The 12,488-nt window shown below is 37.4% G+C and overlaps 1 protein-coding gene across 4 annotated transcripts; it reads left to right on the forward strand.

Annotated features, from left to right (window-relative positions):
- The first annotated feature begins 7,582 nt into the window (after positions 1–7,582).
- On the forward strand, positions 7,583–12,279 carry LOC140875840 (mitotic spindle checkpoint protein BUBR1). 4 transcript variants are annotated; one of them, XM_073279644.1, is made up of 11 exons: positions 7,583–7,825; positions 7,913–7,972; positions 8,651–8,795; positions 10,016–10,176; positions 10,481–10,562; positions 10,635–10,698; positions 10,778–10,835; positions 11,246–11,414; positions 11,492–11,574; positions 11,796–11,873; positions 12,070–12,279. In XM_073279644.1, exons 1-11 carry the CDS (start codon positions 7,608–7,610, stop codon positions 12,131–12,133), a joined length of 1,182 nt encoding a protein of 393 aa, XP_073135745.1. In that variant the 5' UTR covers positions 7,583–7,607; the 3' UTR covers positions 12,134–12,279. The 4 variants fall into 4 exon arrangements, with proteins under 4 accessions (XP_073135745.1, XP_073135747.1, XP_073135746.1 ...); XM_073279646.1 differs by having other exon boundaries at positions 10,781–10,835; XM_073279645.1 differs by having other exon boundaries at positions 10,019–10,176.
- Positions 12,280–12,488: the final 209 nt, after the last annotated feature.

The following is a 12,488-nucleotide window of genomic DNA, read 5'->3' on the forward strand; positions in this document are numbered from 1 at the left end:
GTACAGTTACCACTACAGAGCGAGATTCAGAGATTTGGCTTGGAGTGTTATCCGAGTGGCCATGCACCGAGCTTGTCAGTGTTGACGGTGCAGCCAGTTCTGCGAGATCGGATTAGGGAGGGACAGGCTACTGATGAGGAGTTGCAGCGATGGAGACAGAGAGATGAGGCTAGAGGTAACCTCTTGTATACAATGGAGGATGGTATCGTTCAGTACCGTGGTAGGATGTGGGTACCGAACATCGATCAGTTGAGAGCTGAGATTTTAGCAGAGGCTCACACATCTCCGTACTCCATTCACCCCGGAAGTACGAAGATGTACAAAGATTTGCAGCTATTGTATTGGTGGCCCGGAATGAAGAGTGACATCGAGAGAGTGGTGTCAGAGTGCTTGACTTGTCAGCAAGTCAAGGCAGAGCATCAGCGTCCAGCAGGACTTCTTAGACCTCTTCCTATTTCGGAATGGAAATGGAAGAATATTACGATGGACTTTGTGGTTGGCTTACCGAGGAGTGCCAGAGGTTGCACAGCGATTTGGATGATTGTGGATAGACTCACCAAGTCAGCTCATTTCTTGCCCGTGAGGACTACTTATTCTTTGACACAGTATGCAGAGCTTTACATCAGAGAGATTGTTAGACTGCATGGCATACCAGTTTCTATTGTGTCAGACAGAGATTCGAGATTCACATCTGCGTTTTGGAAGAGTCTGCACACAGCTTTGGGGACGAGGCTTTTGTTCAGTACAGCATTTCATCCCCAGACAGATGGTCAGTCTGAGAGGGTGATCCAGGTTCTCGAGGATCTTCTGAGAGCTTGTGTCATTGATTTTCGGGGCTCTTGGGAGACTAGGCTGCCATTAGTGGAGTTTACCTATAACAACAGTTTTCAGTCGTCTATAGGTATGGCTCCTTATGCAGCATTGTATGGGAGGAGATGCAGATCTCCTGTGCATTGGGATAAGGTTGGTGAGCGGATTTTGCTGGGTCCTGAGATTGTGCAGCAGACAGCTGACATAGTGACTCAGATTCGAGATCGGATGAGGACTGCTCAGAGTCGGCAGAAGAGTTATGCAGATGCCAGACGACGAGATTTGGAGTTCGCTGTAGGTGATCACGTATTCCTGAAGGTGTCACCGATGAAGGGAGTAGTGCGTTTTGGCCGGAGAGGCAAGCTTAATCCGAGGTATATAGGGCCATTCGAGATCTTGGAGAGAGTTGGCACGTTGGCCTACCGTTTAGCTCTACCACCAGGGCTAGCGGCAGTGCACAACGTTTTTCATGTATCCATGCTTCGGAGATATGTCTCCAACCCGTCGCATGTGTTGGATTTCGAGCCCTTACAGTTGCCACCAGATCTAGTGTATGAGGAGAGGCCAGTGCGGATCTTGGCAAGGGAGGAGCGGAGGCTTAGGACGCGGGTCATACCGATGGTCAGAGTCCAGTGGCTGAATCACTCAGATGAGGAAGCTACTTGGGAGACCGAGGCAGACATGAGGACTCGCTACCCGGAGTTGTTCGGGTAAGTACTTTAATTTCGAGGACGAAATTCAATTTAAGGGGGGGAGAATTGTAACACCCGGTATTTTTAAATACGTAAATCCGCATGCATAATTAGGATATTTAATTATTTAAATTTTAGATTTATGGGTTAAATAATTATGTGAATTATTTGTGCATGATTTAATTTATTTTTAAGCATTTAACCCATAATTAGTGATTTTTATGATTTTTAGTATTTTAATTATTTTATCGCGTAGACGGGACCGTGGACGGACGAGATGACAACTTTCTAGCCAATTAATTTCATGAGTCTTTTTAGAGCCCTAAAATATTATTTTGAGTTTTATTATCTCAAAATTTTTAGTATTTAATTTTATATAATTTTAGGAGTTCATTTTTATTCAAAATAAGCCAAAATAATGACTTTTTAGTATTTTTAAAATTCCCTAAATTTATAATTTCGGGATTTTTATACGTTTAACTTAAATTATCATATGTTAATTTTTATTTAGAGTTTTAAAATTTTAGGTTTTATATTTAAAACTTTTAATTATCCTAAAACCTATTTTAATTAAAATAAAACTCTAACCTAATCTACCCCAAAACCCATCGACCAAAAGCCATCAGCCACCTCCCTCCCCTCCATTCATCATCTTCATCGGCTTCCCACAAGAAAGAACACCATAGCCTCGGTTTTTGAAGGTCCAAGTCGGTTGTCATCGCCCCCGTCGTCCCGGAGTCGTCCCACGCCCGTTTTTCTCTTCATTTTTAGTGAAAGGCATTATTTTCTTCCAATTGTTTTGTACCTATCAGATATGATATTGTGTGGATTGTGTATGCATCAAAACTTTCAAATTTTTTTCAAAAAATGGTTCGAGTGTTCGGTTTATGCCCAAGGTTACTTGTTTTCATGATTCATGTTCACGTTTTGATGCCATGGGTGCGTTCTATATGTTGGCTAGGGTCCCTAGGGTGTCCTAGGTGTGTCTGGACTCGAATGGCTCGAATGGCTTGAGCCAAACGAGCCCAGGGAAGCAACTAGAGCAGTTCGGCCGAGGAAGGGCAGTCTAGGGTTTCGGGAAAAAGGGCTTCGGGTTCGATGGTCCAGGCTGCATGGGGGCTGGGGCTGGGGCTGGTCAGGTCCGCCCAGATGTGGGCTACGTCTGGGCGGCGGCGCTCCGGCCAGGGGCGGCCGGAGCAGGCCGGCAGCAGCCACGGAGTGGCTGCTGCTCACGGCCGCAGCCGAGAAGGGGATAGGGTGTCGAGTTCTAGGGTTTTTAGTTGGGTTCGGGTCGGGTATGTGGTCCGGGTCGGGTCAGTAGGGTAGTGGGTCGGGTTAAGTGGGTCCGGGTCCAGGTTCGGTGGGCCGAGCTTGAGTCTTTTTATTTTTAAAGTATTTAATGAATTAATTGGTTTTTGGGCCAATTAATTAGAAATGGGCTTTTAAAATTTTAATTAAGTTAGTCCATTAATTTTATGGGCTTTTGAGCCCATAAAAAGTTATTGGGCCAGTCTATGGGTTTTAGGCCCATTGGGCCAGTTTAAGTTGTTATCGGGCCTAGAATGTTTTATGGGCTTTAAATTATTTTAATTGGGCTTAGAACAATTTTATTGGGCTTAAGTATTTTAATGGGCCAGATTTAAGTAATTGGGCTTGAGTGTTAGGGCCAGCAGTCCAGGACCATCCATGAGAAAATTGCACGTGTCCTGATTATATATTTAATTATTTTTATGCATTGAAGTTATTTTAATATTTATATGTTAGTAAGAAATTTAAATTAAATATATATGAAGGACACACATTTTAATTAAGTACATGCATTCATGAAATAATTTTATGCATAATTAAATGTTTAAGGTTGAGCAATAATAAAATATTTTATGTTGGAAGTTGAAGTAGTGTGACAATTTAAGGGGGATTCGTCCCCATATGTGAACTATTGAAGGGCAGTTTACTGCCAATTTAAGAGGTGATTCGTCACCGCCACGTACATTGGTTTCCACACTGATCAGTATTTAATGTATGATTTAAGGTTACACTACGGATACAACCATGCGATGTTAGAAAATTAATTGCTCAACAATGTTTATGTATTATGTTATTTAAGTTAAGTTAAGTTAAGTTATGTTATGTTATGATATTTTCAAGCATGCTCATTCATGTATATGTATGTATTAGTATTTAATTGTTTTAAATTATTTTAAACCCTTGTTATGTTAGCATGTTGGGCCTCTAGGCTCACTACACTGGTATGGTGCAGGTGAGTTCGTAGAGGAGGATGTAGCTCCTACCGGCGGCGAGGACCTATGAGCGGACATGCAGTGACCCCGTGACCGTGATAGATGTCTGAGTCACATTGCATGTTTTTGATTATGTCAGCGCGTTACACATTTTATATTATTTTTCAGTGGTTGTGAGTTTTGAATATTTTATTTGAATATTTCAGTGCATGCAAATTTTACATCATTTTTCTTGTGCAGTATTTTTAATTAAATGTTTGACTCAGATATTTATTTTATTTAAAGAATGCATTTTTATTTAAGTATTTAATTATTTATTTATTTATTTATTTTTAAATCTTTTTATTCTGTGCATATATGTATGGGCATATATGTACATATTTTATTTAGTAAGTATAAAAAAAAATTCTGCATATTTATTTATTAATTATAGAGTTAGGATCGTTTCACATTTTCTCTTGGATTTACTACCGTTTGTGATGGTAGTTTTCCATAATTTTGAGCCTCCAAATTGCTGACCGTAGTAGCTAACTGGGTTATCTGATTTCCTAGATTCTGAATGCTGGCCCTCATTTCCTGTTGAAATTTTTTAGTGTTAGTTACAAGGGCCTTAACAATTTCATCTAGAGACATACCTGAGTCAGAGGATTGTGCAGGTGCCGGTTGTTTGTTGTAATTCTGTTGTGGAAATCCTTGTTGACCTCCTTGGTTTTTGTAGCTGAAGTTTGGGTGATCTCTCCATACAGGATTGTAGGTATTGGAATATGGATCATATTGACGTTGTGGTTGTCCAAGAAAACCGCCAATTGCATTGGCTTGCTGCGTTGGATCTTCTTGTAATGTTGCACACATATCCGTCGGATGTCCAACAACCGAACATATACCACAATATTTGACATGTTGTGCTTGTCCTACAACCAAATTTTCCAAAAGAGATGTTAAAAAATCTAATTTTTTATCAATGGGACTAACACTTACCTCTTTAATGTGTCTCGGAGCGTTATCTTCTCTTGTTCCGAACTGTTGAGCATTAGTTGTCATGTTGGCGATAAGATCACTTGCTTCTTGAGGTGTTTTGTTCACTAATGCTCCTCCACTTGCAGCATCAACCATATTCCTATCAAAAACTGAGAGTCCCTCATAAAAATACTGAACCAAAAGTTGTTCAGAAATTTGATATTGCGGACAACTCGCACACAGTTTCTTGAATCTCTTCCAGTACTCATACAAAGTCTCTCCCTGTAACTGCCGGATCCCACAAATGTCCTTCCTAATATTTGTTGCTCTCGAAGCTAAAAAGAACTTTTCCAAAAATTGTTGCTTCATATCATTCCAAGTTGTTATAGTTCCAGAGGGCAAATAGTAGAGTCAATCCTTAGCCTTGTCAGCCGGAGAGAATGAAAAAGATCGCAGTGAAATTTGTTCCTCTGTAATCCCTTTAGGTTTCATAGTTGTGCAAACAATATGGAACTTCTTCAAATGTTTATGCGGGTCATCACGTGCAAAACCACGAAAAGTTGGCAACAAGTGAATCAAACCAGATTTTAATTCAAAATTGGCTTCAGTAGTAGGAAATTGAATGCATAACGGTTGTTGAGTAACATTAGGATTAGCCAACTCCCTGAGAGTTCTTCGTGTTGTTTCTGCCATTGTTTTTTCGTGCTCACTTTCTTAAGTTTCAAACTCGGGATCAGATTCCCTTTTAGATTCGCTCGAATTAAATTCCGCGTTCAAACTAGGAGATGGAATTGATGCTTAGTTACATCGTAGTCTCGCCTCTTTTCTCAACCTCTTAGTTGTCTTCTCGATTTCTGGAATATATTCTAATTCACCTATACGATAAGAACAAGGCATAAAAAGAAAAAAAAAATAAATAAAAAGAACTCGAAAGAAAAAATTATAAGCATCGTTGCCGAATCCACAGGAAACGGCTATTTATTTCATTCAAGTAAATGTAACTAAAAGGGAGGTTTTTGGTTTTGAATAAAAATAAAAAATAATGTGAGAATTTAATAAATGAAAAAAGAAAATAATTAAATGAGAAATTCAAATATTTTACCAAACTCTGATTCAAAAAATTTACGTATTTCAATTACATCACTGGTCATCGGCTAACAAATAATTTATTCATGCAATTTCTAGAAATTAACCTTAAAATCATAGGAATAGCCACTAAGATTTTTGTATTCTCCTATTTTAATTGACCAAAACCAGCATTCGATCAACACTTATAAATAACCAACTGGGCACGATAGCGTTCCATATTGATTAAAAATAGCATTTCGATTTGTGAAAACAGTTAATCCTAAAATCTAACAATCGAGATAGCTGCGACTGTTAAATCTAGTTTCGTTGATTTATTTATATTAAACATGTCGTGATACCACAACACACCTAATATATCGCTACTTAAATACCAATCATCCATGACAATTACAGATCACTGAATTCATGGATAGCATTCGAAAAATTGTAAAGCAAATTAATTTGTCAGATTAATCGACCTACAACTTTCATGAAAATAAATCATAAATCAACAAATACTAGAAACAAACAAGAACATCAATTTAATCTCAAAACCTCAAAGTGATAAATTTAAATACAAGAAAATATCCTTGAATCAAAAATAAAAATTTAGCCAAGCATAGTTGGCTTCATAATCTCTAGAAATATAAAAGATTAAACCTAAAAATTATGAAGAGAAAAATAAGAAGAAAATATTCACTGTTTTTTTTCCTCCCTCTGTCGTGCAGAACGTGTAGAGTAGAAGCAGAAATCTGTCTCTCCAAAAATCCCAAAACTAAGGTAGATTTCAAACTAGCATATGGGTAATACCCCAATGATAGATCTAATGTCCAATGATTTGCCACGTCAACAATATATAATTAATTACGTCTATGTGTAAAAATACGAACTGTTGGATGCATGATTTGGGTATTACTCATATGCTAGGATCTCATCTACCCAAAACTAACGTGTATAAAGCCTAAGAGAAAAGGAAAAAATAATCTAGAAAAAAGATAAGATTATCTACAAGATAATCTTGATAATTGTTTTGATAAAAACTTTTCTTATCAAATTCTGAAATCTTCTGCACGTCCACGCCTTGCTTCAGCACCTCTTCTAGTTTGCTCAATTTCTCAAAATTTCATCTTGACAACTCAAAATATGATAGAATTCAACTTTTTAGCCCAAATTTTTGCCAAGATCATCAAACTTCCTCCAACTACAAAACACGACAAAAACGCATCAATTAACTTATGCAAAAAGTAAAAATCCAAGAAATATGATATTAAAAATATAAATATTATGAGCCTATGAACCGGTCTAAATTTACTAAATCTTATAAAAATACCATACAGATGATGGTCCTACATAATTTTAAAACATTCATAGTTTTGGTGTTACAAATCACACAGGCAAAAGCATCAGGTGACTGGATTTGTCCACGACTGAAATTCAAGAAGTCAACTAGACAAATCATCTGAAGATAGCTAATCATTCTCTGAGCTAAAATCATAACTGGACTAACAAAGCTAACTAGATCCAGTCATACAGAGCATAACTGAAGAATCACGATTGGACAGCTACTTAAACTGATCATTAGGAAAATTTTATATTCTAATTAAAGATTTTGAGATTTGAATATAATAAAAATAAGGGTAAAATCATATTTATTTAATTTCTATATTTTTATATGAAAATTTTGTGAAGGGTTGGGCTTCTACTTCGGTCAGTCGGCCCTTGGGCTTCTAGTAGGCCCATACCGATGTACTCGTGCTTTTTGAAGTCTCTAACGGCTACGACAGTACGAAGCGAAACACAGCCTGGCATTCAAAATTCAAATTAACAGAAGCGAAGAAGAATGGAGAAGAGCAGCGTCGATTTTGTTGAATCAATGGAGCCGATGTTAGATCCGGAGTCTCAGTTTCTGGCGTCGAAGGAGGAGACTGGCCACGAATGGGAGCTCTTCAAAGAAAATGTTCGCCCTTTGAAGAGAGGCCGCAACGTCCATTTGCTCAACCAAGCCCTAAAATCCCATTCCCATTCCCACATAAAGAAATCCCTACTTCACAATCGAAGGTACGTTGATGGAACCTTGTATATTCTCCTTCTTCACCATCTTCTTCTTGATTAGTGTTCACAATTCGACTGCCGTAAATCAATTAGGAGGTTGATTGAAGCTATTGACCAGTATGAAGGCGACGACCCTCTCCATCCATGGATCGAGTGAGTATTTTTTTTATTTTATGTTGGTTTCTGGATGAGCTTTTTAGTTGATTGTTTGGTCATTTGAATATGAAGAATCCTGTTCCTGATTCTTGGTTCCCGTTTGATCGGGATATTAGAATATTTTTGCTGTTAGGATTGATGGTTCTTTGAGAAGTGGTTACCAAGGAACTTAAGAGACTGACATTAGCTTCAATTGTGGTGAAATTGGATTGTCTGATATTCTGATCAGCTTGTCTTAGTCCTTTTATTAGTAATCAGATTGCTGAACCGCTGAATTGACCCCAATCAACCAACATATGACAAAAAGATTTATTTTCTTATTTTTTTAATAGGTTTCTTTAATAAAATGGTGGACAAACTGTTAAGGAACTTTTTACAATGAAAGCAGGACTTGCTTTTTGAAGAAGCGTGCAATATTCCTTCGGTAAAGAAAAAATTGTGTTAATGTTAGTTAAAGGGAAAAGGTTTGATGCAATGGCTTAAATGAATGCTGTGAGTTAATCACAGGCAATATCATGTGCTCTAGTTGTTGTACTTATTAAAATTCTGATCCATGTCATGGAAGTTAGGTCAAAGTTGTGCTGCTCCCAACTGAAAAGAAACAATGTCACTGAAGAATTTTCCTTTTCCTTCTTTTTGGTTAACCATGTCAATTTTTAATTGATCCCTTTAAAGATGCATCAAATGGGTTCAAGAGGCTTTCCCTCCGGGTGGTGACTATTCAGGACTCGTTGTGATTTATGAGCAATGTGTTCGCACTTTTTGGCATGAACATCGGTACAAGGACGATCTTAGATACCTGAAAGTTTGGTTGGAATATGTGAGTTTCTTCATCTTTGTTTCCATTTGGCCATTAACTGTTTGACATTCGTTGGTATGAATTGTTGAATTGTTTGTTGCATACCCACTTGCTAGTGCCAACATAATCGATCCATGGTATCAAGGTAGTTGAAGCTTCAAGGAACTGTACCTTCTGCTTCCGACATCATCAAATTTTGCCAAAAATATATGTACGATTGTGAAGTGTGTACCTGACTGTAATTTTGAATGCGATTTAGTATTTTTCACATCTTGGAATTGGTATACATTTGAGTTAATGAAATTGTTTGGAATTAGATTTCTAGTGGATTTTATACATCCAAGTTTGACAGACAATTTAAAGTTGTCGGATAAGTTGTTTACTTAAATTCTTTAGATAAGTGTACTATACAATGAGTAGATTACTAAAGTATTTTTTATTTTCTCAAGATTAATATAAGGTGAATAAGAAATCAGTAGGTAAATTTTTGTGCTTAAAATAGGAAAGTTTTGATTTAAATAGATATGCAACAAAATTTGTCACTGAAGGTCACCGAGCTCGCTCAACACCACTGGAGTGTCAGTAGAATGCAGTAGAATTTGTCACTGAAGGTCACTGAGCTCACTCAACACCACTGGAGAGTGGAGTGTCAGTAGAATGCGGTGTGAGGTTGGTACAAGTTAGGCTGTGTTTCTTATCTCCAATCCTAGTATGGCATATGTCAATCGTAACGTGGCAAGGTTCTTGTAAAGAGGTTTTCATATAGTCAGTAGGCGAAAGTACAATTTATTCACCAAAAGCCACTGAGCAATGCATTTTAGATGGCAGCTAACTAGCCAAATACCTGGTAATTCTATTGGTTCATAAACATTTCTTGTTGTGAAATACTATCAATTGAACTAGCCAACTAGGAATTCATTTCCATACACATTTACAACTGTAGAGTTTAGACATACAGCAATGGAATATTTACAATGTTTGGTACATGTAGGTGCAATTCCTTCAAATTTTCAGTATTCTTGGTGTTGTTTGTTGGATTTATGGCACTGACTAGTGTGTATCATGAATATGAAGCCAACTTGAGTTAGCAAATACAATACTGTATCACTTGAATAAACTCTTGTTCAAATAGGCGGAGCATGCCATGCTAATTCCTCCACTTTTTTATGTTTCTGTATCTTTAATTTATCACTTGGTGTGTGGATATGAATGATAGTTACTTTACTACTCAAATGGTAAAGCAGGCTGAAAATTGTGTAGATGCTGAAGTCATATACAACTTTTTAGAGGTAAACAAAATTGGACAGACGCACACGCAATTCTACATATCATATGCTTTGCACATGGAACAAAAGCATAAAACCAAAACTGCAAATGACGTCTTCAATCGTGGGCTATCAATGTAAGTTCTTTTTTGGAGACTAGTGATGTTATGTTATAATTAAATGCTTCAACATTCCTTAGTAGTCCATCGGAGGAAGAAATTTTTTGTGGTTTCTTTTGTTAAAACTTCTTGTTTGTGATGCAACACTGAATAGAGAAGCTCCTCAGATGATTCACGTCATTTACAGATTTCGTAATGATTTCAAAAAGGAAAAGAACTACCCCAAACAAACCCAACACCCCCCTTTTCTCTCTCCTTCCATCCATCAGCTCCTACAATCTTACCATATTCCAAGTTAAATGCTGATTTTTTTGGCTGCTAGGAATGCTCAGCCGGTCGAAAAACTGAAGGCAGCCTACAAGAAATTTCTCACTCGTTCGATGAGACAAATGAAAACTAAAGAAGTATGCAAGCCCTTGCCTTTCTTTGTTGTCTGCTTTTCTTGGTGAATTTGACAACATGATTCCAATTAACAGGAGGATGTAATGGGAGACCAGTTACCAGCTCGGAGTTTTGGAACTGTGTTGGCTAAAGAAGCAAGTAAGACATTTACCCTTCTGACTAGTATAATTTTGCAACAAGTTGTTTTGTCCTTGCGTGCTTATTTTTCTTGTCATAGCAGGAAACCAATTTTCAGGGAATTCTGATATTTTCAGGAAAAAATTGAAGCTTGACAGGTTTGTACAGAATTTCCATTCTCAAAGGTCTTCTTACCCATTTTGATGTATCTCCCCAATTACTGCCAGCTCAGTGGGAAGGAGGATAGCATTAACAGCATCGCATAGTCCCGCTAAACTTCCCCATCCATTCTGTCTGATCTTATGATTTTTTTTCAGATTAACGTGGAAATGAACGGCTTAAATCATGCATGAAATGAAATAAAGCCATTGTTCTTTTGACATTCAGTTTCCCAGAATCCTCTTCTGTAAAAAAAAACTAATATTAATGGCACTTTCACAAAATAAATTTTTTTTCGCGGCTGCTGAGAAGTCCTGCCATTGTGTTTCAAGTTGTAGATTCCTCAATTGGATGAAACCTGAACATGTTGATGCTGTAGCTTATTATTTTTACATTTTTTCTCTTTAAGGGCTCATGGAAATACACTGTCAATTTACAAAGACAACAGCAGTGGTCCAGCATCGGGTCATCAGGTAGAGATGTCGAATTTAGACATGAAGCAATGGCATACGCTTGGTCCTCTAGCAGAAAGAAACAAAGAGAATAATGCAATTCCTTCTAAGTGGACATCAAATAAGGTGAATAATGATTTGCATCCGATCATGTATCAGATTATAGAATATCTGTATTTTAATATCAAGTGATTTTCTTACAGATTCCTCAGAAACCTGGCCAAAGAATTGGAAGACCAGCTCCAGGACCATGCATTGAGATCTTTGTGGATGAGGAGTGCATAGAGTAAGACCCAAATAATACAGCTGCGACATACTTTTACAAGCACCCAAATAATCCTTAATCCTGAAAATGAAAAAATTATTCTTGCAGTCCTACTTTACATCACATTCCTCGGTCACGAGTATAAAGCATTTATGCAGTCTAATCATTAAAATTAATGGTACAATTTCTTTATTCATTATTCTAATGTTTGCTGACTCGTGAAAAGAACCCATCTCTTGCAGACAAAATAAACCAGACAATGAGGGCGAAAAGTCTTCTGTTCTGCATCTCCGGCCTGGAGATGGTAAAGATCTTAAGAAGTAAGGAGAAGCAAGCACTATAACTTTGAACTTCTTGTCACATATGCAGAGACGTGTAAAATTTCTAAAAACCAGCAAGTTTCACCCCCTAAATTCCATGGCCATCCCTTTGTAGTTCATATCCATGTTTTCATTCTCATGCATCCACCCCTTTGTATGTGTTGTATACTGACTTTTATGTGTCCTTCTATTTCAGGGAGACAGAGCTATTGAGGGAGAATCCGTTGCGCAATTTCCCTCCAAGTTCTCTTCCCAGATAATCATCAGAAGTTCATTCATGTATTGTGCTTCTTGTATTTTATAAGAGCAGCTTACCACTCCAAAGCTTGCTTTGATCTGTATTGTAATTTCACCTGCTTTTTCTAGTGTGAAAAAGCTTTTACGTTTTCAATTCATTGTTGTCGTGTATGGAGTGTAACATAACTCTCTCGGTTTGTTTTCCTTATAATCGTGAATTGTTATTTGATCTCAAATTCGACTCCAATCTTTGGTTCAGAGTTGACTTGATTCGTTTGTTTCGATATTGATTCTCAAGCTCTAAATGTTTGAATCAAGGTACAACCTTATTCAATAAAATTTGTCATGTTTAAGTTTGTGCTTAAATTCGGTAATTCA

Source organism: Henckelia pumila, chromosome 1 (assembly GCF_033568475.1).
Source record: "Henckelia pumila isolate YLH828 chromosome 1, ASM3356847v2, whole genome shotgun sequence".
Classification (NCBI taxonomy): Eukaryota; Viridiplantae; Streptophyta; class Magnoliopsida; order Lamiales; family Gesneriaceae; genus Henckelia; species Henckelia pumila.